The sequence below is a fragment of the Thunnus maccoyii genome, chromosome 1, assembly GCF_910596095.1.
Source record: "Thunnus maccoyii chromosome 1, fThuMac1.1, whole genome shotgun sequence".
Classification (NCBI taxonomy): Eukaryota; Metazoa; Chordata; class Actinopteri; order Scombriformes; family Scombridae; genus Thunnus; species Thunnus maccoyii.
In genome coordinates this window covers 36,822,769-36,848,403 of record NC_056533.1, presented here as the reverse complement: position 1 = coordinate 36,848,403, position 25,635 = coordinate 36,822,769, and the positions used below count along the sequence as shown (strand labels likewise).

At 39.3% G+C, this 25,635-nt stretch overlaps 1 protein-coding gene and 1 long non-coding RNA gene across 8 annotated transcripts in view; one reads left to right on the top strand and one right to left on the bottom strand.

Moving 5' to 3' along the window:
* The window catches only part of LOC121898175 (multiple epidermal growth factor-like domains protein 11), a 172,331-nt gene that overhangs the window by 129,679 nt on the left and 17,017 nt on the right, over nucleotides 1-25,635 (top strand). For all 4 annotated transcript variants that reach the window (XM_042413091.1, XM_042413092.1, XM_042413100.1 and 1 more), the window contains exons 13-17: nucleotides 1,099-1,262; nucleotides 1,520-1,622; nucleotides 12,823-12,969; nucleotides 15,838-15,972; nucleotides 25,278-25,406. In XM_042413091.1, the coding sequence (XP_042269025.1) occupies nucleotides 1,099-1,262; nucleotides 1,520-1,622; nucleotides 12,823-12,969; nucleotides 15,838-15,972; nucleotides 25,278-25,406 (678 nt within the window). The remainder of the gene's footprint in view (nucleotides 1-1,098; nucleotides 1,263-1,519; nucleotides 1,623-12,822; nucleotides 12,970-15,837; nucleotides 15,973-25,277; nucleotides 25,407-25,635) is intronic.
* LOC121898204 lies at nucleotides 3,098-8,083 on the bottom strand. 4 transcript variants are annotated; one of them, XR_006096379.1, is made up of 8 exons: nucleotides 8,042-8,083; nucleotides 7,849-7,947; nucleotides 7,396-7,623; nucleotides 5,789-5,847; nucleotides 5,326-5,382; nucleotides 5,133-5,200; nucleotides 3,527-3,655; nucleotides 3,098-3,398 (listed from the first exon to the last, which is right to left on the bottom strand). It is a non-coding gene; the product is annotated as an uncharacterized LOC121898204 (long non-coding RNA). The 4 variants fall into 4 exon arrangements; XR_006096378.1 differs by having other exon boundaries at nucleotides 3,590-3,655; XR_006096375.1 differs by lacking the exon at nucleotides 3,527-3,655.

The following is a 25,635-nucleotide window of genomic DNA, read 5'->3' as shown; positions in this document are numbered from 1 at the left end:
AGCTGGGAATTCCAGCATTTCACATCCTTAAGACAACTTAACAGAGACTAAAGAATGTATGTTTAACTTAGTTAAGTACAGCTGCGTATCATCAGCGTAGCAGTGATAATGGATGTTTATTCTTCTATCTGGCCCCAGTGGAAGCATAATGAAAATAAAATCGGGCCTAAGATGGAGCCTTGGGGTACACCACAGGAGACAGTAGCAGAAGAGGGTGAGAAATTAATCAGCAAAGCATGAAAGAAAGAAGCATAAGAAGGTCTGGTCTTTGCAAATCAATCAATCAGTTTTTATTTATATAGCGCCAAATCACAACAAAAGTCATCTTAGGGCACTTTTCACATAGAGCAGGTCAAGACTGTGCTCTTTAATTTACAGAGACCCAACAATTCCCCCATGAGCGGCACTTGGCGACAGCGGTAAGGAAAAACTCCCCTGTAACAGGTAGAAACCTCAAGCAGAACCCGGCTCTTGGTGGGCGGCCATCTGCCTCGACCGGTTGGGTTGAGAGAGAGAAAGAAAGGGTGGTGGGGTGGGGGGGTGGGGGGGGGGGGACAGAATAACAGCAATCAAACAATCATAACAAGAACAATAGCAGTAGCAACAGCCAGGGAAGGACGCCAAGAGGACTGCGAAGGCTCGGCCTGCAACCCAGGGTTTCCTGCGAGATGAGAAAGCACAAAAAACTCCGGGGAAGAAGCCAAGTTAGTGACATGCATTGATGTGACATGAATGCATACAGATGGAGAGGAGGAAGAGGACAGGATATCAAACAAATCAAACAGGATATCTCTGGGAATCTTAGAGGGATGATGTTCTGTATACTCCATCAAACTAGCAGTAAGACGGCAAACAAACTGTAACAAACTGTAATCCCTTAAACTACTGTAACTGAAAAAAGTAATCACATTATTCTCTGGATGTCACCGCGTTTCCAGATCTAGTTTGGTGAGCACAATGTTATCATACCCGATATAAATTATGAACAAAACTATGAAAATTGTAACAAACCGGAATTACAATTTCACTGATATTCACAATAGCATTCCAGCCTTGCTATGTGCTGATGGTCCGTCTCGTCTGTGTGTTTCTGTCCAGGTTGGCAGGGCGTGGACTGCTCCATCCCGTGCTCCAGTGGTACCTGGGGACTGAGCTGCAATCAGACGTGTCAGTGTGCCAACGGGGCGGCCTGCGACCCGGTCAATGGAACCTGCACCTGCTCCCCGGGCTGGAGGGATGAATACTGCGACTTACCGTGTCCTGTGAGTGGTCTGAACAGTCATTATTTCTTTCATTTAAATATGAATTTATTGTTCAGTCACCCGCTTGGGCACATGCAGGAAAGCGCTGTAGTTCAAAGAGGTGGAGGCTCATTAATCTTTGTTTAGTTTTAACTGAATTAATAAAACACCAATTCTCTAGTATGTTACAATTAATGAGAACATTAATGCCTCGTATAGACAACACAGTTTATTTGCATTTATATTTTATTTGTCTGGTGTGTTCTTGCTGTCGTTAGGAGGGATCATACGGACTGGACTGCAGAGAGAGATGTGACTGTGTCAACGCCGATGGCTGCGATCCAGTGACCGGCTTATGTCGCTGTCTCGCAGGTTGGACAGGTCAGTGGTGCAGCCAGAGTTCGGGACCGATTGGCACTGAATTGATTTTCCAAATGCAGACACAGAGACCACAGTGGTGGAGTCTCAGTCAGTTTACAACAAGGTTTAGAGGTCAAATAAACCACCTCATAATTGACAGGCAGTCAGATCAGGTGAACAAGTCCAAAAAAATCAGCATAGATAAAATGTAATGAGAACAGGTAACAGTACAAACATGAAAAACAAACAAAAAAACATTTAGAAAACCTTGGATACACCAGCAAATATAATTAATTACAGTGAAATCCCAATCAGTGAATTTGCTAGAGGGGTGAAGTACAGTAAATCAGATTTTTCTTGTTGAGTTAAATTCTAGTGAACCTGCAAATTTGTGCGTTTGAACAACAGCAAACCGTCCTGACAGTTCTGACCTTTTGAGGGAACAGGACTCCATTAAAAGTAGAGGAAGCTATCACAGCTTATCAACTGTATTGCACCATTCACTCTTATATAATCTCCTCTGTCAGAGTGAAAACTTCTCCACAAAAGAGCAACAGTTTGCAGTGTGTTATAAGACAGGAGTCGATGTTACAAATACGTCTTTTGAATAAACTGTGTGAAGTTATTGTTCCATTAATGACCAATATAAGCTAACGAGAAAACAAGTTTGCTAACTTTTGGTCCAAATGTTTTTTGGGACCATGTTGGAAAGAAATGTTTTCACTTTAACATGTTATCCCTCGGATTTTGTTTTATGTCTGAGTAAATCATATCACATCATAACCGACTGTTAGCAAGCTCAGTAGCTTGAATAACTTTATTATAACCTTCTACTGAACAAAATGCCAGAGGGAAGTAAACACAACAGCAGAGAGAAAACAGACTAGCATTAGCCCAGCTGGGCCAGCTAGTGAATTAGTGGTTAGCTTGCTACCTACAACAGGTCACCAACTAACCCTCTGAGTGGTCACTACATCACCAAGCATCCAACCAATCCAACCAAGTAGGTGATAAAAGGCTGACAAGGCTGTTAAATTTGTAAAGGCTCTGAACTTTGAAAAAGATAAGTAATGGGTCCCCTGCAGCGCTCAGTATCCCACAATCCATTATGCACCAATCAATTCTTAGTGGATCCTCATCAACTCAGATAATCAAGAAATAACACATTTACCAGGTATTTGCATTCCTGTGATTATCCGTCACAGCTAAATATACATGTTACACAAACCAGACTAATTAATGAAAAGATGCCGCAGGAGGTAGATGATTGAAACCCGGCGTTAAAAGGAAAGTTAAATGGATTTATTTATCACTAATCTTTCACACTATTACCAGTTGTCCATGTCATGTTCCTTCATGTGCCTGCATGAAAGTGAAAAATTACAAATCATACTCTATAATTGTGTATAATGAAAGTTGTCTCTGTTTTGATACTTCATTGATCATTTGAAAGAAGCATCACAGTGAGGAAATGATTGATAAGGAGCGCTCAAATGCACCGTAGTTTAAAAAATATATTGTTCTTATGTTTTTAAGTTATAGACATTGTACAGTGTTACATTCCCACTCCCAAAACAAAAAAACACACAACTAAACAAAAAACAAGACAGCAAAGTGTGATTTTCCAAAAGTTCTTGTCTCTAACTTTAACAATATATTGTAAGTCAGTCTCTCCAGAGCGACGCAGGCTGCAAGTTCCTTTGTCCACGTTCCTTCAGAAAGTAAGTCCACATTTTTCCAGAAGAGTAGAATTATCCTCTGGGCCTGCCGGAGTCCAAAGTCGATAAGCAATGATTGCTGCAGAAGAACAACAACTTCTGGGTAAAATCCAAGTACACACAGTTCAAATAGAACTTGTTTTAACAATAACACAGCTATATTGAAGAACATTCTGGAAAATGCAGGTTTAAGCCAAATTTACTCACAAAATGAGACATCAGTGGAGCATAAACGTTACTGAAGCATCTATCCATTAAATCCACACAAACCTTCATTAGAGCATCTCTCTCCTCAGAACCACCTGACCTGTGTCACCTGATATATCTGTAATTGAACTGGAAAGGTCCTTCAATCATTATTGATACAGTAAGGTTATGAATATAGACTCAATATAAAAACACTTGGGGTTACTTTTAGATGTGCATCACTTAGTCAGTGGGTTGGATATCTAAACTAATTTCTTAAGGCAGCTTTAATCAACATTTTTATAATAATAATGTCTGATCTGTCAGTGTGTAATGTGTTTGGCTCGTAGTGATGAACCTACAGAGAATTATCAGTGACTCTGCAGCTCCTCTCGGCTTTACGGAGCTTTATAGTGAGTTTCAGCTCGTTGTTTATCTGTCCGGCTGCAACTTTACCGTTCTGGTTCACTCTCAGCGCTCTCATAGCGTCGTTTTTAGCCGCAGCAGGCAGCTGTTTTCAGAGAAAAAGCTGTAAAAAGCCGCTGTACACTACCTGCTCAGCACCAAACGGCAAACAGACACAGTTAGCTGTAGACTAGCTGGTGAACATAGTGGAGCATTTAGCAGCTAAAGAGCCAGATATTTCCCTCAGGAGTTGGTGGAGAACAAAAACAGAGCTAAAAGAGAGTGAATATTGGACTTACATTCACCAGGTGGACAGAAACACGACTCCAGATTAATGAGAATGTTGCTCCGTAACTGCTGGATGTGGAAATAAGCGAGTTCAGCATATTGACTTAAAAGCTGATGATATGTCAGTGTTGTGTTCATAACTTGTTTCTGATGCCGCCAAGTGTCCAAAAAAATCAGTTAATGCAGGTTTAAAATTGAAATGTTTGTGTTCCATGAAGCTGTGAGTGATGGACATCAATAAATGCTGGCAGTCTGGCCTTTAGGTCCTTTGAAGGACACACCTTTGTGATCCACTTCCAGTCGCTGCACTGGGACACAGATTAGAGGGCAGGTGAAGCAGGAACGAGAGAGAGAGAAGACAAAAGAGTCTGAGGCCGAACCGATGGAAGAGGGGAGGCGGTTCAGGCGACACCATGACATGAACTGAGACAACTAATCAATGTGACACACGCCGAAACTCAAACCTATAATTCTAAAACTGATGGAGATTCAAGCTTGAATGACTCTGACAGCCCAGCTCTCTTCAATAATTCAACTTCTCAAAGGTTCCCTGTGGATAAAGCCTCTTTCAAGTGAAACTCGGCTTTCCTCTCAGACACGTGTGTCTTACGTGTTTTTTAGGCGAGACCTTTTTTTATTAACATCCTCAGCAGCGGTATTAATTGCCATGTTCTAGATGTAGCTCTGCTTATTTTACCCACTAATTGTCAATCAGTAGAGTCGTGATGAGCAATGATTGATACACTGATTAACATGTAAAGGGTGTTTTGCCAGAAGGGAGAACTAGTTATGAAATGATATTATGAGAAACTTCAATGTATTGATTAATATATTTGGATCAAAGTTTAGATCAAAGGTTAGTAGTCTGGTTTGAAGAAATAAAGAAACATGGTGTGTATATGCTAATCTGAAACAGATAAATCCATGTAATTACAGTTTGGGTGATGATGACCGTGGATGAAGATTAGTCCTGTGAGTCTTTTCCCATGATCCTTTATGCTCCTAGTGGGTGAAAACAGAAAACAATAAGGCTTCATTAGACCGTTTGTTATTCATTTTAATCTCAATATAACTATACAAGAAATTGCAAAGAGAGAAAATTATGATTTGTTTTCTTTTTGATTCACCTGAGCTGTTTCTGTCTTGTATCTCTTTTCAAATATTGATCCGTTGAGCTAGAAAGGCTAATTTAGATACATACAGAGAACAATAAACTTTAGATTGTGCCGCCGGGCCTTCAGATGGAGAACAGCTGTGTTGGTGTGTTGCTTCAGGTACAGATGAGACATTACAAGATAAATTTACATGTGTTTAAAGGCGTATCAGATGCCAAAACACTGTGCAGCAGTTTATAATACTATCAGACTCATTAGTATTTTAGGTATTTGTAAAACATACATGGCTGTGCCGAGGAAAGGGACAAGGAAAACCCATTTTTAGAGGATACACATGTAACATTTGAATGAATGTGTGGTCATATAGTCATACCACTGTAGTGCCTTAACATTTTATGGGATGCTAGCATTAGACAGCACTTTGACAGACTGCAAATACGATGAGAAGTAACATGAATATGAGTGTGTAACGTACGTGTCGATAGATGAGACTCGTCTTTTTGTTCATTGCAGTCATTTTCAAAAAGGAACATCCTGTCGTAAAAAAAGGCACAATTCACTGCAGAGGAGATACCTGAACCTTAATAAATGTGCTGTCTCCCTACTTTCACTCCCAACAGCGTAATAAATCTTTGAGAACTTTATGTCAAGAATAAAAGAATCTAATGACCAAAAAAAAGACCATTTGTTTAATTAAGCAGAGAGGAGGCAGGTGGGTGATTACACCCCTGGTGCACAGCTGTGCACTGAAGCAGTATTAACTGTATATTGTACTGTTTATACAGTTAGTATAAAAGACATTTATGCACTTGATAATAACAGGAAAGTATATGAAATGTGCATCAGAGATGTCCCTCAAGCTGTCTCACTATTATTATTTATTTCGTGCATTGCATTGTGGGAATTGCATTGCATTGAGTATGAAGTACTGAACTTTGTTAAAAACAGAACATGCAGAGATGTACTGCACAGTGAAACTTTGAAAAGTATTTTAAAGGTTGTTGAAGTGCAAAAAAATTGGGGAACTAATGTTTATATCAACCATTCCTTCATTCCAAAAGTCGTGCAATGAAGGGAAGTAAATATAATAAAACCCTGGAGGGAGGGAGTGTATGAGCATGATTAAAGGGACACTCTAAGTAGTAAAGCAGACACACCTGCGAGGTTGCAGTGATCATTTCACCATAACCGGCATTCTGTTGGTAAATTTGCACGAAAATCCGAAAGCAAGAGCAGAAATCTGAGAGGAGACGTTTCAGGAGTTCATAGAAGCAGCCTGGATGTAAGATGAAGGGTTTAAGCAGGAGGACTTAACCAGTATATCTGAGTGCAGACGTACAGTTTCGAGCAGGAGCAGAGCAAATCTGTGTGAGACCGTCTGAGTATGAGGGCAGAGTTTTGAGGGAAATCAAGAAACCACGTTCTCGAATAAAGATAGGAAGAAAATCCCATAAATCTCCCAGTGTGCACACACTACTGTACATACTCAGATTTAATAGAAGTGAATGAAACTTTGACACAGCACTTGTTTGTGAGCAGAAATAAGACATAGTACATATATTATATACATGCAGCAGCGCCAGACACAAAGAAGTTACTTCCAAGTGTTTGCTTTCCTTTGTTTTAGACTATCTTCTCCTACATTAAGTGTCTCGTCAACTGAATTAGGTCAGAAACATTCATATGATTTGTGTCAAATCTGCTTTCCGAATTTTCTCTCAACGCTGCTGTCACATGGGAAATGATTATTCCAGTAGCAACATACTCTCCAAAAACTTTAGGATGTGATGAGGTGATAGAAGGGATTAACATCTGGCCTTTTTTCTGCTCCGTATCTTCTCCTCCATTTTCCCTTTTGTTTTAACTCCACAGCCTTAGGAAGAGAGCTTCTGATTTTCATTCACTTTATGGCTCAGAGGTAGTTTATTAATTGAGTAATAATGGCTGCCTGCGCTCCACTCTCATATTCTCTCATATTCTATGTCAAAGGAAGTTTCTAATGAGCTGCAGATACGCCAGGCTGCAGAAAGACGGAGAGAGAGAGAGAGAGAAATACTGTATTTGCACATACTCGATACTTACTCTGTCTGTGTGTCCTGCTGTCTGTCTGTTTCTATATTTAGATGTGTGTGTGTGTGTGTGTGTGTGTGTGTGTGTGTGTGTGTGTGTGTGTGTGTGTGGGTGAGTGTAACTAAGAATGAATGTAACGTCAGTCTCTCGGGCGTTGCAGTCTCCAGACCGTCCCCCTGCGAGCAGCGAGGGCTCTGATCCGTTCTGCAAGCCAGTTTTTGTGTAGACAGACTCCTGCCTCTTAGGACACACACACACACACACACACACACACACACACATGCACACACACACACACACACACACACACACACACACACACACACACATACACACACACACACACACACACAAATGCAAGACTGATGAAAGAAGAAGACACTTCAGCAAATGATTAAAGGGCATAAAGTCCCGGGCAGAATTTAGGGAATTAAGATTTTTGTCTTAAGGTCTTTTCACACGTACCTTGTTCGATGTGGACTTTCAAGCTTTTCAGTTTGATCCGAACCAACATTACAGGTGTGAAACTTCCCCCGGATCACGATCCAGACCAAACAGCCGAACCTTAGACCGACAGAAAGAGGTGATCTTGGTCCGGATCAAACTGAACCATGGTTTGGTTCTTTTCTAGTGTGAAAACATTTCTGTCACATCCTACCTGGACTTTGTTTGGTTTTTGGACTTTTTGTGTTCTTTTGGGTTTCCGGTAGCTTAGAGTATTGTGTGTTTTGGTTTCCTGGTTTCCCCTGTGTTTCCTCTTCCTGTGATCGTGTGCTCCTTCCCTCACCTGCCCTGCATCACCCTCGTTAGTCCTGCGTTTCCTCAGCCAATCACTCCCAGCCTACCCTTGTGTCTAGTCACCTGTTCCTCGTTCCCTGATTAGTTTAGTTTGTATTTAAGGTCTGCTTTTCAGTTTGCTGGATCGTCTGTTTTTTGTTTTGTCAAGCCTGTCCTGTCACTTTTTGTTTGTATGCTTGCGTCAAAAAATAAATGCTACATCCTGACAATTTCTTGGATGGTTCAGCAGACTTTCAGAGTGATTACAGGAACTTCTGATAGGACCAGAAAAGCACATGGGGAGAGGAGGAGACCGAGGTTTTAATTGAAATATATTCTGATGACGTTACAAAAAGTCAACTGGAAAAAAAATCATAAAAACGTCGACACTTTTAGGTATTTTCAGAGAGGATGAGAGGACGAGAGCGCAAAGCTACCTGAAGATAAAGAAACTAGTATATATAGTATAATCATATAATAATATAGTATAGTGGCAATGAAATGAATCTGTTCATTCATTTTTCTCCTTTAATTCAAATGGTAATAAGGCTACGACAAGGATACATCAGACACATGTTGTCTACAAATCAATATCATGTATAGGGAGACGCAGCCTGCATAGGTGATGACGACAGGATGTAGATGGAAAGTTCTTTAGTGCAATAAGAAACCAAAACTGACCGGATCAAATGTTTACAATGCAACAAAAACATGAAGCTTGGTTCGGACTTTCAGGTGTGAAAGGGCCCTAAAATTTGACATTTACTCTCACAGAAGCAGAAGAAGCGTCTGTGTAAAACTGGTTCTGTATGAGCTACTTTGCATAGTTTTGAATGTTAATGTCAGCGACAGATTCAGTGGCTTTTTTATATGTAAAAAAATTGGTGGGGCGCCAACCACTTCAACAGATACCAGGAGAACTACAGTACTATCTCTCACTACAGATGTGCTTTTTTTTAACACGTCATGGGTCCATGAATGACTCCACAAAACACTTTTAACAACAACAACTTGCTTCTAGCAGGTCTTGTACACACACACAGAGGAAGTGTGTGTGTGTGTGTGTGTGTGTGTGTGTGTGACAGAGAGCGAGCGAGTGATTGAGAGAGAGAAGCTCAGAACAAATGAGCCTACAGGACCATAAGCGAACAGCAAAGAGCTCAACACCACCGAAGGCCACATAACAAAGCACACAAGACAACTTTTTTTTTTAGGGATACAGATCCATTAATACAACAACTTTAATAGATACGCATGGACACACTGACGCTCATCACCATCAATATCAATCAATCCAGCGCAAAAATACAGACCAGCACCACAAAAGGCAGGATCATAAAATATGTTTTCATTCACCGAAGCTGACGGCTCACTTGAAGAGAAAGGCAGGCCGCAGCAGTTCTTCCTCTGGGTAACTTCTTGATGACTTTGGGGATGAAGTCATGTAGCTGCTGAATCAGCTGGTTCTCGATGGACAGCGTGGCCAATAAGTTGAGTCGCGGCTGTCCCGTGGTATTAGAAGCGAAAGATTTCATCCTCTTCAAGGTGGAAAAAGTTCCCCTCTGACTCAGATGTCGTCATGGGAGTTGTTATGATAATTTCCCAGCAGAGTGACGGGTTTCAGTAAAAGCCTCCTTTTACTGAACAGAGCAGAGCAGTATGAAGCTCAGTGTGGTCAGATCAGACTTCTCCTACAGGCTTTTTTTCCTACGGCCTCATTAGTTTCACAGCACAGTCAGACGTAGGGAACGACAGGACAAATTGCAGGGAGAGCGAGCTGTCAACCAGCTTTGCAGCGATCAGGTGGGTCACTGTGTGAAAACCTCTGTTCCGCCTGAGAGATCACTGTGTCTCATGCACACATAGTCTCCAAAAGAGAGACGCTTTCCACACAGTTTAATACATGTGACTTGTTTGTTATGATGCTCACTTGAGCTCCTGTATGAACTGTCAATTTGGACCAGTACGCCCATTGTCCAGATGGTCTCATGCTGCTCTCATGTTTTGCAATCCTCTCTCAGTTTGATGAGTGATGATGATATCCCCTGGCTGGTGGGCTTTAAGGCATTTTAATTCCAATTTCTCATCCAAACTAGTGTTGTTGTGGATATTTTGAGTGATGGTCAGCAGTGGAGAAAGGCGCACATGAGACTTTTGATGTCTTAATGCTGAAAATGTTTATGGAAGCACTCGGCCAAGTTTCCGTTCTGCCCCCTGAAGGTCCGAGTCCTCGTTTTTATCAGCCTACAATATGAAAAATTAGTCTGATTGGTTCACTAGTTTCTAAACAAGGGACCATTTAAGTCATGATGCGTGCAGTTTCAGCAGTTTTGGTTTGAGCGTCTGACTGTGTCATCCACCCATCTGTGTTGTTTAGGGAAGCCTCCTCTGACCTTGGTAACCATGGAAATGCTGATATACCCTCTATCAGAGAGGTTCCCGCCTCCCCCAAAACATCACAGACAGCTGAAGTCTCAAGGAGAAGAATGAACAGTGTGACCTCAAAGCCAAGTTTGACCCAATGTAACCCAATTTGTAACCTCTAAAGATGGAAAATTCCATAACGAGTATGAAATCCTCTTCGTTAATTTTCTCAAGTGAGCTGGTGTTTGCTAAGAAAGTCTAGTGCCGTAGCCGTGCTATAGCATCATTTGAAATATTTCACACTTGATCTGTCAGACAGTCTGCCCCACTTGTCATCAATTTCATGGGATCTACATTGAATTCACTAACAGTCAGAGCATCTGTATTCATATCTTCCCACATAAGCATTGTGAGAGAGGGGCTAGACCCACCTTCATGCCAGCCACTGTAGGTGTACTGTGGACGCGAGTCTGGAAAATGTAGTCTGTAGCAGCAGGCAGGGACCAATAAACATGAAGTAAAATCCACACAAATGATAAAATGCAATTCAGGAAGATGCTATATTCATAGATAATACATTATAGCAGATAATAATTTGAGAATTAATAATTACATCATTTGTTTGCACAGTTCTTTCTGGTGACAACAGGTGGAAGATGTATCAGTGTCAGTGCATGTGTTGGCTGATAAGTAACAAAAAAACTCAGATATGTCCGAGGTCATTTAGAAACTGTGTGTGTTACATAGTTTGTCTACCAGGAAGTCAAATGTCCTGCTCAGAACTTATCTGGGACACAATTCTTTAATAACCAAATCTAAAGGATCCTTACTTGTTTTAACCAATCACAGTTAAGCATGATGGCTTTTCTTCAGGAAACGTCTGAGCATCACGACATGAACACACATCACCAAAATCTGCAGTCAAAGACAGACGGAGCAGGTTTTGTCATCATCAGTTAGTTAATATAACAACTAGAAATAAAAAATAAATTTGTTGACGCCGACACTGTTATAGCCATAATTCTAATGTATCTCACCTCGTTAACATAGTTTAGTAATTAATGTTACACTCAGTGTTTGCACTGCAGTGTGTTTCAAGGATAAAACATGAGACGCTACTTCTGCTAAAAAGAAAGTTGGAAAGGAGGCAGTGAGGAGCTCTGATAACCCGACGTCTCCTGCATAAAAATGCAGATTACGGAGTTATAACCGACCAGCCTGACGTGCGTACAGGTGTGAGTGTTCACCTTATAGCAGCCTGGTGACATCGGGTGGTTTAATGGAGGTAATAACAGTGAACAGCCGTGCGTAATGGCGCCGCGGCTGCAGATTTATCAACATATCTGTCCTGCTGCCTTCAGGTGCTGCTGCACTGAAGAAGCTTTTCATACAGAATAAACAGCTGCGGACTTTCCTGCTTTGGTTTGAGAGTATTAAATGAAATAACTTATTTATATTTCAAACTTTAATGTTATTGCAGTATGTTTGCAGGAAGTATTTAGTTTGCTCTTGTTGATAAAATAACTTATGTGACGTCTGTTTTCAGCACAAAGTCTGGCAGTTAAATTAAACATTAAAAACATTAAATATCAAATAAGCAAGATTGAAAAAACTATTCCAAAGTTTATGCTCCATCTCCCTTCATTTTAAATCAAGCTCTGGAAACATCCAGGAGACACCGGTCAGCTGATCTGAGAGACTTTAAATTAACATTAGTGCATTTGTTGGGGACTATTTTCAGCAGCGGATGAATGTTTGTGTGTGTTCATAGTAATGAAGGAACATGTCACCCACTGCAGCTGTGTGACTCATTGATGTGTTTTTAATAGTTTTTTGGACAACAACGGAGCTCTACAGCACAGAGGAATAAGATCCACAGTACTTGTTAGTAGATTAATTCTTTTCATGGGGTTTGTTGACAATAAAAAGATGCAGACTATCACCAGCTTTATCCTTTAACAGGGAGAAGAATATCGAGGGGTTTGCAGAGTATCTTTGTCATTCTTATCTGTCACCTCCCTCCACTCTTTACGTCTCCTTCACACTATTTCCTTCCCCGCTAACTCCATCTCTGAGTAGGTGCTTAAAAACGGTATCCTCTAATGTTCCCTCATCCGCCACTTTTTGCACTTCTTTTTCTCTCCTTTTTTCAAGTTGAAGTGACACATCTGAAACTTTGTGAGTGGAGTTAGAGAAGTCAGTTTGACTTCACTTTAAAGCCACGTAGCTCAGAACAAAGTCTCCTGCTTTACCTCAGACTAAAATCTGTGTGTGTGTGTGTGTGTGTGTTTTCTGCAGGTGTCCATTGTGACAGCGTGTGTGAGGAGGGACGCTGGGGACCCAACTGCTCCTACAGCTGCACCTGCGAGCACGGAGGCTCGTGCTCGCCGGAGGACGGTGCCTGTGTGTGCGCTCCGGGTTACCGCGGCACCAACTGCAGACGAAGTAAAGAAACCAGATACGCTCACACATATTTTATCCCCCATATACTGTAGTTTCTTTATTGCAGCAAGGATGAGGCCAAAACATAGTAACATCACACATATGTTAAAGTCAAATTCACTCAAGCATCAAAGTACTCATTGTGAATAACGGTCAGACATGCTCTTGCATCAGTAATGGAAATCCTCTAGATAATGAGATAATAATCTTCCTGCTTTCAGATTGGGATTACATGCTCCTTTACATGGAAATGTGATCTCTCTAAAACCCCTTTAATGTCTACATTCAATGTACTGCGATGTACATGTGTGCTGAGCTGAAACAAGGATTTATAGTTTGTTATAATTTCACTTTTATGGACAAGCTTTTTAACAGAAATTACCTTAATGTCTATATAAAAAGGACACTATGATATGCAGAGCAGGGATTTCTGGTACTTACTTCCAAGGTGAATGGAGAAAGAAAGACTCAGGCAGCAGTAGCATAAAGAACAAGTTTATTATGAAACCAACGTGTTTCAACTTCTTCATCAGGGTCAGTATACAACACACTACAAAGAGCATTTAAATTAGATGAGTGTGAAACAAAAAACACATGTGACTACCTCATTGGCTAGCACGTATGTGTTTGTATATGATTGGTTGTCTTTTATTTATTTTTTAACCTTTGTAAATGAGGTTTTGTTTCTTGGTGTTGTGTTGTATACTGACTCTGATGAAGACCACAAGCTGAAATATGTTGGTTTCATAAGTTGTTCTTTATACTACAAGTGTGGATGGATTTCTGACCCTTTCAGATCTGCAGGCAGGATTTAGAGGGTTTATGACTGAAAGCTTGATCATAGCAGAACATTTGATCGTCTTTCCAGCCAACAAATGAATGCAGCACAGTTAAAAGGAAAATGCTTTTTGGCTGCTGCAATACCGCAAGCGACCACTGGGAAAAATTGGCTGCAAGGCTGAGCAGCAGCGCCTTATCCAGCTCTTATAATACATCCAAGCTGTAGACTCGTATGATGCATTCCAGACAACTCGAGAAGAACTTGAAAATTTCTGAGCTCCGACTTGAAAAAGTTTGATGGAACTGCTCTCGAAGTCAGAGCTCCAACTGTGAAACTCCAGTTTCATCCCGACTTCACTGAGAAGCAGACGCTCTGACGGCACATAATACGGCAGCGAGCACAGACGTTTCAACTGGTGTTAAAGTAATAAAAATCTCACAATGAACAATGTTTACTTATGTCACTCACTAATATCAGAAACATGTAACATTACTAATACTTGGTAGAATATTGACTGTAATATTTATCTTTCTTTTCTGTCTCTCTTTTTTTTTTTTTTCACAATTCTAAATATTTATTTTGGACTCAAATAGAACCAGAGCTCGAAGAAGCCAAATATCACTGCCTTCAGTATTGCTACCCAAAAAAATTGATTTAAATATTTTGTGACAGGCTCGTACCTCTCTATCCTCCTCCGTTTCGTTCATGTTTCTCATTAAGCTCTGCTGACGTTGCAGATAGTCGTACGCTGCCTGCCGTGAGGAGAGGAGTTTCTCGCAGTCAGCCATGTTGATTATTTACATTTTGCATTTTGTTGTGAGGAAACTCTTACAGTTTCTGACCTCTGACTTGGAACGCACCATTAATCTTGTTGAGACATGATCTCCTGTAGTTATTTAAAAGCCTTTAATGGCACCAGTCAGCGTCTTCTCTACTTTATATTTAATTGTGGAGGTCTGATAATGGATGATGACCTATGACCAGTTGCACCACAGTCCTCCTTCTGTGCAAAAATGTATTTAAAAGTTAATCTGAAGCTAATATGAAGCTTCAGCGTCCAAATGAGTCAAATCAAGTAGATATCTTTCAACGTTACAGTCTTTTTAGTGCCAAAGTTCCTCTTTTTGTTACTATATTTCCACCGCAGCTCAACAGGGAAACACTGTCCGAGGAAACACAAAGAGGGAATTTGATGCTAAAAAGACTGTAAATGTGTCAGATATCCACTTGATATGACTAACTTCCTGGTTGCTCTGTTTTGGTAGCTTTGCAAAGCCAAACATGTTTCACTATTTAAGATTTAAGACTGAAAACAACCAAATAGACACCAGACTAATCAATAAGTTATTATGACTGTTCACTTAATTACAGTACAGTTAAAATCTGTGAACATTAAAGCTTTTATCCTGCAACTACATGGTTTATTTTTCATCTTTAGTTAATTTATAATGGACAGTTCAGGAGAAGATCCACCGTGTGTTTAACATGTATGAAAGTCAAGCCTGCTTTGTTCTATTGATATATGTGTGTGTATATATATAACACACACCACTTTTCCTTTGCTTCCCTTGCATCAGGTTGATGAATTTAAAAGCTCTCGGTTCACGGTTTAGGTAATTATCTTAATTAGGAAAAATCCTGTAACGTGAGAGAAGCGTTGGGCCAGCCCGCACCGGCTTGTCTTCCCACTTAGAGGAACATCAATTAAAACAAATTTAAAGGCCTGAGGAAGACGTAGGAGGGAGGAATCAGTGGTGGAAGGAAAACAAAGCAAAGCTGATACAGCCAACAAGGGGGCAGCCCGAGGGAGGAGGCGGAGGGCTTCTTGGACACACTTTTGCATGTGCACGCACGCACAAATATATAGGTAGCAGATATTAAGCTTTCATATAGACGGGGGTTTAAATTGGGACTAACTGGACCATGAAATTCATTATTAAAATGATCAAAGAACTAATCAGAGAACTAATCAGAAGTTTCCCCTCCTCGACTCTGACATGGATCTTTCTCTCTCTGTCACACACACACACACACTGTTCACCCACATCCTTCTAACAATGAGTGTGTGTGTGTGTGTGTGTCCTCTGCAGCATGTTCGCCCGGTTTCTACGGCCACCGCTGCAGCCAGTCCTGTCCTCAGTGTATCCACAGCGACGGGGCGTGTCACCATGTCACCGGCCACTGCGAGTGTCTCTCCGGTTTCTTCGGTTCACTCTGCAACCAAGGTCAGTTCCAGCTTCCTTCAGTCCTTCAGTTACAGAAAATATTTGCTGCTGCTCTGTTTTTTTTTTTTTTAAGGGCAAAACAGTTCAAGTTTTTATTTTCATGTATTGTTACTCTATGTCCTTACATTAAAAAATATATAAATTGCTGCAAAAACTTTCGTCAATGGAAATGAAATGAAAAAAACCTTCAAGATGTGCAGAAACTCTTTAAATACTGGAACTATAGCAAAGATTCAAGCTGGAAAATTCTTGGTGGTTGCTTAACTATTGCTTCATGACATCACAGATTTCTAATGGGGTTACATACACCAAGGCAAGTTCATTTTTATAGCACACATACGCACACAGGGGTAATTCAATAATGATTAATAAATATTAAAAAAAAAAAGAAAAACTGCATAAAACATTAAAATTCTGATTTAAACTAATAAGAACCTTATAAGATATACAAAAAAAAAATTAACATAAGTGCAGGATGTGCACACACATGCACTTACGTAACTGCATACGCATCAGCGGTGCATTCAAGATCATATATAACCACTCAGGTAAAAGATGGGCGAGTATTTGCTGTTCTACGTTTGTACTTTTTTTTTATTGTGATATTTAGATGTTTCTTTGCTGCTACCTGATTTAGCTTTAACTGTTCCTCATCCGTGACACCACGTCCTACAGCACTTTCAACACGAGCTACAGGAAGTGAACAGAAACAGGACGTCTGACAGCTGCGTCACTCACCGCCGGTCAGGACGCTCCGATAGAAAACAAAGCAATCAAACTGATTTTGACGCTCACTCGAGTCACATTCAGTTCGGACACGGTGTCAGACTTTAGAGAGCTCACTGCAGAGACACAAAGGACTTTATACGACTGTTTTCACAGGCGGAGTAATACGTCTCATGATGATTAAATTGATCTTGATGTGTAAAATCAGTGGAGTGCTGCATCAAGAAACCTTTTTAATATCTATCCAACTCAAGACCTGATTGTGTTCTCTGCCTTTTCTAACAGAGTAACTACACAGCAAATCATTTTTACGCTGTACACATAATCACATAGGTCTGTGTTGGGCATTTGATGTTAAAACAACAATATATTGTGTGTTAAAAACTACTTTTTCTGCTCAAAATTAGCTTATTTTCTGCTTGGATCTGCTTGGACTTGTAACAGGGAAGACTGAGGTTTATTCCATATATCAGCTGCCACAACGAGTATAAACATCAGGCTAACTCACTGCCTCACACACACACACACACACACACACACACAGAGCTGCTGGTAACATTAGTAAGTCTAATAAGAGAGCAGAGAGGTGACATCATGCTGCTCAGAGAATCACAACCATTTATTCCTTTCCTGCTCACGGCTGGTTAGTCGCTAACCAGCAGGATATAACTTTTGCGTTTATGTATGTGTTTCTTTGTTTTAGAGTGAATTAATTTGTGTTATTATCCTGTCTGTACAAAATGTTTTTTATTGTGAAGCACTTTGTAACTTTTTAAAACTGCTAAATTAATTATTCTTTACTTATTTGCCTACATATTAGACCAAACTGTGAAACAATACGACATGAAACGATGCAGAACATATGGGGTGGCTGTGGCCACTAATGGTGGTTCAATTCCCGGCTCCTCCAGTCCACATGCCGATGCGTCCTTGGGCAAGATACTTAACCCCAAGTTGCTCCTGATGACTGTGTCATCAATGTATGAATGTGTGTGAATGGTAAGATTCCTCTGATGGGCCGGTTGGGACCTAGCATGGTACCCTACCTATACCTATACCTACCTGTACCTATACCAGTACAGTCCATTTATCATTTACCATAATGGCCGACGTGATACTGTAATCACCATTTTTTAATCAAGCTTATAAAAAACAACAATGCCAGAGCTTTGGGCAAAGTTTTTTAGTTCTGCTGCATTTTTAAATATATAATAGTTGATGGCGTCTCTACTTGCATTTTGTTTTTCTATGCTCACTATGATTGACCAACCATTCATCGCACAGCCTCAAACCGATACTGTAAACTCTGCAACAGATTGTGACCGAAATATTTTTAGACCCATCTCACATAGCGTGACCTGCAAGATCACTGTTTTGCACGCTTTGTGCACAGGGACCCATATTTAGTTTTTTAAGTTGATCAAATGCCCAAATTTCCCCCCAAAAAAGGAGGATTTATCTCACATTCTCACACTTTTCGCAGCCACTCAACTCTGTTTATTTAGAAACAGGACAGAGAACAGCTGCTGTACAATAGAACCACCACAATGATCCTCTTGACATCTTCATTTACACAGCTTTTTCTTTTGTAAAACCCTCATATCTCAAAGTATCTGACGCACCGTGCACAAAGCGAAGCCCTACAATGTCTACATTTCATTAGAATTGAAGGCGATAGAATAAAAAAACCTTGAGCTCGCTCTGCGTCCCTTTTATACAACGTCTACCACCTCATTTTATCTGAATAATCTTTTTGTGGGTTCCTCCTGTACATCAGTATTTCAGTGTGGTTTAGCCCCTCTGCAGGTTAAACAGGTGTTAACTCTCCGATGAAGGCAGATGGCCCAAGGTTCGTTGCCAAATCGAAATAGAGACACTGGAGGCGTGTGCCATGAAATATTCATCATCATTAAACATGAAGACGGCCTTAGTTCTGCCCTGTCCTACATTAGCCATTCTGCTGGCCGCTGCATCTTTTAACAGGCTCATAACTGGGTGAGGCTTGATAAATCAGATGTCCAGCAGGAGGGCTTTTAACCGCCGGAGGAGCCGGTCCTGCTCCCGTCCCTGTTCTCTCCTTTTGTACAAACTAATGATGTTATTGACTGGAAAACTCTCACATGGTCTGCTGCATCCCTAAAGAAAACATCTCACTGTGAACGAACCATTAACTGAGACAGAATGAGCTTCCATTACTTAAATGAAGAAATTTCTATTTTGGTAATGCTTTATTTTACAGGTCCTTTAAATTTATAATCATTTCCTGGGAATTTGAGGTATTTAATGATTCATTTTTAGGACATTTTCAGTGGTGCAAAAAGTGATAAAGTACAGGTTCATCATCTTTTAAGTCTGTCCTAAAACAACAGTCAGGAGCCCAAATGAACATTAAAACATGTTTTTCTTGCTGTAATCATTGCTCCTCCTCCTCCTCCTCTGTTCATACTGACCATTAGAAGATCCCTTCATAATGACCTCACAATGGAAGTGATGGAGGACAAAAATGTATTTAAAAGTTTATCTGAAGCTAATATGAAGCTTCAGCGTCCAAATGAGTCAAATCAAGTAGATATCTTTCAATGTTACAGTCTTTTTAGTGCCAAAGTTCCTCTTTTTGTTACTATACTTCCACCGCAGCTCAACAGGGAAACACTGTCCAAGGAAACACAAAGAGGGAATTTGATGCTAAAAAGACTGTAAATGTGTCAGATATCCACTTGATATGACTAACTCAGACTGCTGAGGCCTCATATAAGCTTCACATCTACTTTTAAATGCATTTTTGCACTAAAATGCATGCATTTGGCCCCCATCACTTACATTAAAGCACATTTGAAGGAGCTTTTAATATCCAGTATGAACAGGAGGAATGATTACAGCGAGGAAAACCTCTTTCACTGCTCATATGGACACCTGACTGTTATTTTAAGACGCACTTGAAGAACTGTGAACCTCCTTTAAGTTACTTTAGTTGGTAAGTGCCCACTTGTTATATTTGGGTTCATATGTAGTTGATAATTTGTAAAAATTCTTAATAAATTCTTTAACTGGTAGAAAATACTAATGAGTGAGCAACTATCAACAATTTCGGTAACACTTAATTTTATGAATCCCTTTCCAGTGGTGGAAGAAGTATTCAGATCCTTTACTTCAGTAAAAGTACTAATACAACAATGTAACAATACTCCATTACAAGTAAAAGTCCTGCATTGAAATCCTACTACAGTAAAAGTACATAAGTATTATGAGCTTGATGTAGTTAAAGTATTGCAGTAAAAGTACATAAGTATTATGAGCTTGATGTAGTTAAAGTATTGCAGTAAAAGTAGTGGTTTGGTCCCCCTGACTGATATATTATTATATATGACATCATTAGATTATTAATAGTGAAGCATCAGTGTTAGAGCAGCATGTTACTGTTGTAGCTGCTGGAGGTGGAGCTAGTTTACACTACTTTATATACAGTTAGCTAGTTTAGTCCAGTGGTTCCCAACCAAGGGGTCGGGCCCCTCCAAAGGGTCAGCAGATAAATCTGAGGGGTGGTGAGATGATTAATGGGAGAGGAAAGAAGAAAAAACAAAGTTCTGATACACAAATCTGTTTTCAGTTTTTGGACTTTTTCTCTAATCTTTGATTTTTGCTGAAATATTGGATCATTTGAACATTAATTAAAATGAAAGCATGTGAGAAGTTTAGAGGGAAAAATCACTATTTGGTGGAGCTGTTAACAACTCATAGACATGTGAAAAAGCCAAAAAAGATTGGAAACCACTGGTTCCATCTTTAACAATGTGTTGTATTTTAAAAGCTTGTTATATCATCCATTGTATCAAATCCTCATCTGAAAAGTAACTAAAGCTGTCAAATAAATGTCCAACAGTTGTCTAGATGTTTCCTCAGCACAGGCTGGAAATTAATTGTGTGCTAAGATAATAGATCACCAGGGAGCTACTGAACAGTCCCTCCTCTGTTAATTATGCTCATTAAATCCTCCTGGTTTTATTCATGTGTCCTGTATATACAGTATATTATTACTTTGATCCAAACTTTACAGACACTAGTCACACATTGGTAACTGTTACATAAGTGTAGAGACTTCATTAAAGCATTCATAATGATCTTTATTGCACTGATTCACACCAAAGAAAGCCCCTCTGGGTTTTAGTGTGTTTGTGTGGTGACTAATGGCCATTATAAGCACAGACAGGCAGAAGCTATTAATGAAGACAATAGATTTTACGTAACAGGTGGAAAACACAGTAAAATGCAAATGAGTGGAGACGAGTAATGTAAGAATAATGAATATCTACATAGCTCATGTGTGTTTAATGTATTTATCTTATCCAACTCCTGCCTGAACATTAACATTAGGAAGAAATATCACTCATTCATAAAATTTTAATACGGCTGTAATGTTTTATGAAGCCGACTATAAGCACACACTGCATCTCACTGTCGTTATTATGCAGCGCAAATCCTTATGAAAGTCAAGTTTATTTATAACAGCGTCACCAAAAGTTTTTCCAACTCTGAAACATTTCCAGAATCAGAGGTTTTTTTTCTTTTTCCCCCAGTCTGAGAAACTCATGCATGTATTTATCATGAGCCGGCTGGATTATATTGCACCTCTCTGTTCATGAGGTCTCCCGAACAACACAATCATAGATAGCAATTTATCTAGAACTCAGCCGCATGAGTTCCAAACCAGGACAAAAACTGTATAACTCCAGTCCTTTGGATCCGTCACCAGCTGTTGTTTTCAGAATACAGTTTTAAAATCCTACCTCTCGGATTTACAAAGCACTCGCTGGTCTGACTCCACAGTACTTCTCAGACATGCTGTCAGTGTATAACCCCAGCAGATCTCTGCAGTCACTAGGTGGAAATCTCCTCCATGTGCCTGGAGCACTTTTTACAGTCTGGTGAGATGACATTCAGTATTTATGCACCAGAAGAATGGAACAGTGTGCCTGCTGAACTTAGACTCACTGCAACACTGTTCTTGTAAAAGCAAACCTTCCTTTTCATTCATTTTTTTCTAAATGAACACAGCGTCTGTTTGTTTGCACGCATGTTTCTGTATGTGATTTTATGTGTATACATGTTGTTTGTGTTTATTTGCACATTTTTGCTGTTTCTTTTTTTATGTAAAGTACTTTGAACTGCTTTTGTATGTAATGGTTCTATACAGATGAATATGAATTGAATTGAATTATAAAGCACATTTCATACAGCAAGCATAGACTCAATGTGCTTCAAAATAAAAGCAAAAAACAGACAAATGAGATCATACATGACAAAAACATATAGATAGGAAGGTATTACATATATAAAACACATAAGGGTAAGATTAAAACACGTAAGATAGGAAGGTATTACATATATAAAACACATAAGGGTAAGATTAAAACACGTAAGATAAGAAGGTATTACAATAAAAAACATATAAATTAATATTAAAACACGTAAGATTAAAAGGTATTAAATATATAAAACATATAAGTTAAGATTAAAACACGTAAGATAAGAAGGTATTACATATATAAAACACATAAGGTAAGATCAAAACATATAAGATAAGAAGGTATTACATATATAAAACACATAAGGTAAGATCAAAACATATAAGATAAGAAGGTATTACAATAACAAGGGAATACAAGAAGGAGATATAATTATTTTATTAAAAAGGGAATAATAATAATACTGATTCAAAACTTAATGTTTTAGTCATTAACCACGTACTTTAAACCTAACTCCTAATTCTAGAGAGTAGGAGCATAATGAGACTGGGACCATTAAACATTTTAAAATTTGCTGTTATGAGTTAAGGTCAAGTTAAATGCCAGCTCATAATATTTATAACTTTTTACACTTTAAGCTCTTTAAAATGTAATATGATGTTACTGCAGGGAATAAAACTGGGGACGTTACTATATGTCAAGTTTTATAAGCAGTCTTTTAACTTCATAAATATGAGATGAAACCAAACACTACGCTGATATATAACATGCAGTAATATCAGTATGTCCTCTCATGTTCACTGGCAATAATCAAAAAAAACCCCAGAGCATATTAATATATTATCAGGCTCATCAGAAACTACAGTATCTGTCTCAATATTTTATTAAATTTAGTGAAATCTGAATATAAAAATATCACAGAAATATCACATCCTTAAGCAACAGGATGTGCATTTCCCTAAAATGATTATCTGCAAAACAAACTAACTTTGTATAAAGCTTCTTTCAGCCCTTTTTAGGCGTCTGGAAGAGAAACTTTAAACAGTTTTTTCTCTTTTTTAACTCCCTCGTCTTGTTTTCTGTGAGTTTATCACATTAGACACAGTCAATAGTGTTGATTTATTTCAGACTTTACTGCACAATATGTTTAAAAAGCACAAAAAATGCTATTAAACTTCTAATTTTTATTAAAATTGAATTAAAAAGATTTTTAATTCTCCTTAACTTATATTTTTCACTTTTTTACAGTTGTCTTTAAATTGGTTTTACTAATTTTAATCAAATTATATTTGCTTGTTTTATTCTTTTCAACATTTCTTGATAGAATTTTCGTCTGTCCATCCACTCTGATTACTGTTTGAACACTAATTAAATTATAAAATATGATTGGCACTCATTTGTTAATGTTTTAGTGGCTGTGAGAGTAAGATAGATTGAGTAACATTGATGGAGATTAAAGAGGTGCTGCACACCTAAACGTGTTTTTTGAGCTGCAAACTAAATTATATGACTCTACTGTGATGAAACACATCAGTGCTGGTGTTAATATTGACATTAACACCAAATTTATAAAAATTTCATGGATTGAAAATGGCTCAACTTGTCATCTAATGTATAAAATCAGCCCTGAAAAGGCGGAAACACTGCTGACATAGTCTTTACGTCATGAAATTTACATAAATGGTAGAATGTTTACTTCCCCAAACCCTGCGTTCATTTCAAATATATGCTGATCGACACAGTTTTAGCTTCAGCAGCTAACAGCAGCACTGACCTGCTGGAGGAAATCTCTCCGTCTGTGACTGTCTGCGGGAGGAAACGCTGTTGAAATACACAAAAACAGCAGAAATCCTCTTTGCATTTCATCCTGTTGCTCTTCAACTCTCCAGCTGTCTGTTCCTGCAGTTATCAGTTGCTAAAATCATGTTTTAAAATGTTAGATCGCTGCGTAACCGGAGCTCCAACGTTACTGAACCTGCCCGCTGTGGAGCAGCTGTGGACCGCAGCTCTGCAGCTGGTCAATGCTGCTGTTAGCTGCTGAAGCTAAAACTGTCTTCATATATTATTATCATTATTATTATTATTATTATTACCATTCTTCATGCCAGGGGATGTCACTGAGCATCTCCTGCCTCACACATCCACATCAACCCCCTTTCAGCTTTTTGTCCACTTTTTTAGCATTTTTTATAATTATGCAGTGGGTGCAGTTACACTTTAAAGACATCAAGATACTGATACTAATAATTGACAGATGAATTTGTTATACCCAGGGTTATACTCCAGTTCAAAGTACTATACTCTACCATATTTTTTAAAGCAGATCCTCTCTGGATCCTATCTGTGACATGCACACATGTCCTTGCCTCACTCCTCCATATGCTCTGTTTCTAGCTCCTGTTTCCTAATAAGACTACTCCACCAGCTGAGACTTGCACTCTTATAACATTGTCAGACTCACAATGGACAGTTTTTTTTGGACAGCCAGACATATCTTTTTATTCCACACATTCTTGTTCCTTGTTAAAAACCCGGCACCTACATTACCCACAACTCGATTCGGCTGTGTTATCCTATTAGTGGCTAATGTAGCCTGGAGCCTCTAGTCTCGAGCAGAGATGAGGACTTAAAGTGGCTATAATCGATATTTTATATTTTATAGTAGCGTATGAGCTGACAGTGTGTAATGTGTGTCAGAGAATTATCAGCGACTCTGCAGCTCCTCTCGGCTTTACGGAGCTTTAAAGTGAGTTTCAGCTCATTGTTTAGCTGTCCGGCTGCAACTTTACTGTTTTGGTTCACTCTTAGCACTCATTTTCAGAGAAAAAGCTGTAAAAAGCCACTGTACACTACTTGCTCAGCACCAAACGGCAAACAGACACAGTTAGCTGTAGACTAGCTGGTGAACATAGCAGAGCATTTAGCAGCTAAAGAGCCAGATATTTCCCTCAGGAGTTGGTGGAGAACAAAAACAGAGCTAAAAGAGAGTGAATATTTGACTTACATTCACCAGGTGGACAGAAACACGACCCCAAATGAATGATAATGTTGCTCCGTAACTGCTGGAGTTCAACATATCAACTTAAAAGCTGATGATATGTCAGTGTTGTGTTCATAACTTGTATCTGCTGCCCCCAAGTGGCCAAAAAAAATCAATTATTGCAGGTTTTTAAAAAAAATTGCACAAATGATCTTAATTCCCCTTATATAGGAGGTCTTTTCTATGTTGCATACTTGCTTGGAAATGTATCTGGACCACATAGTTTTTATTATATTTCTCAATGTTTTAACAGACTATCTATCTAACTTTATATGTGTGTGTGTGCATCTCCACAGTGTGTCCCAGTGGAAAGTATGGTAAAGCCTGCGCCGAGACATGTTTGTGCACCAACAACGGCACTTGTAATCCCATCGACGGTTCCTGTCAGTGCTACCCTGGATGGATCGGCGAGGACTGCTCCAAACGTAAGACGTAACCAATAATCTTTCTTCCTCTTTCACACACACACACACACACACACACACACACACACACACACACACACACACTCTCTCTCTCTTTCTCTCTCTCTGTTTTCTCTTTCTCAACTCAGCAATTATCGACTTCAAGTCTTTGCTTTCCAAAGGAGAACCAACTGAAATTAATTTTCTCTGCATCTTGTTACTCACTTGTGCCTGACCATGAACCAGCCGA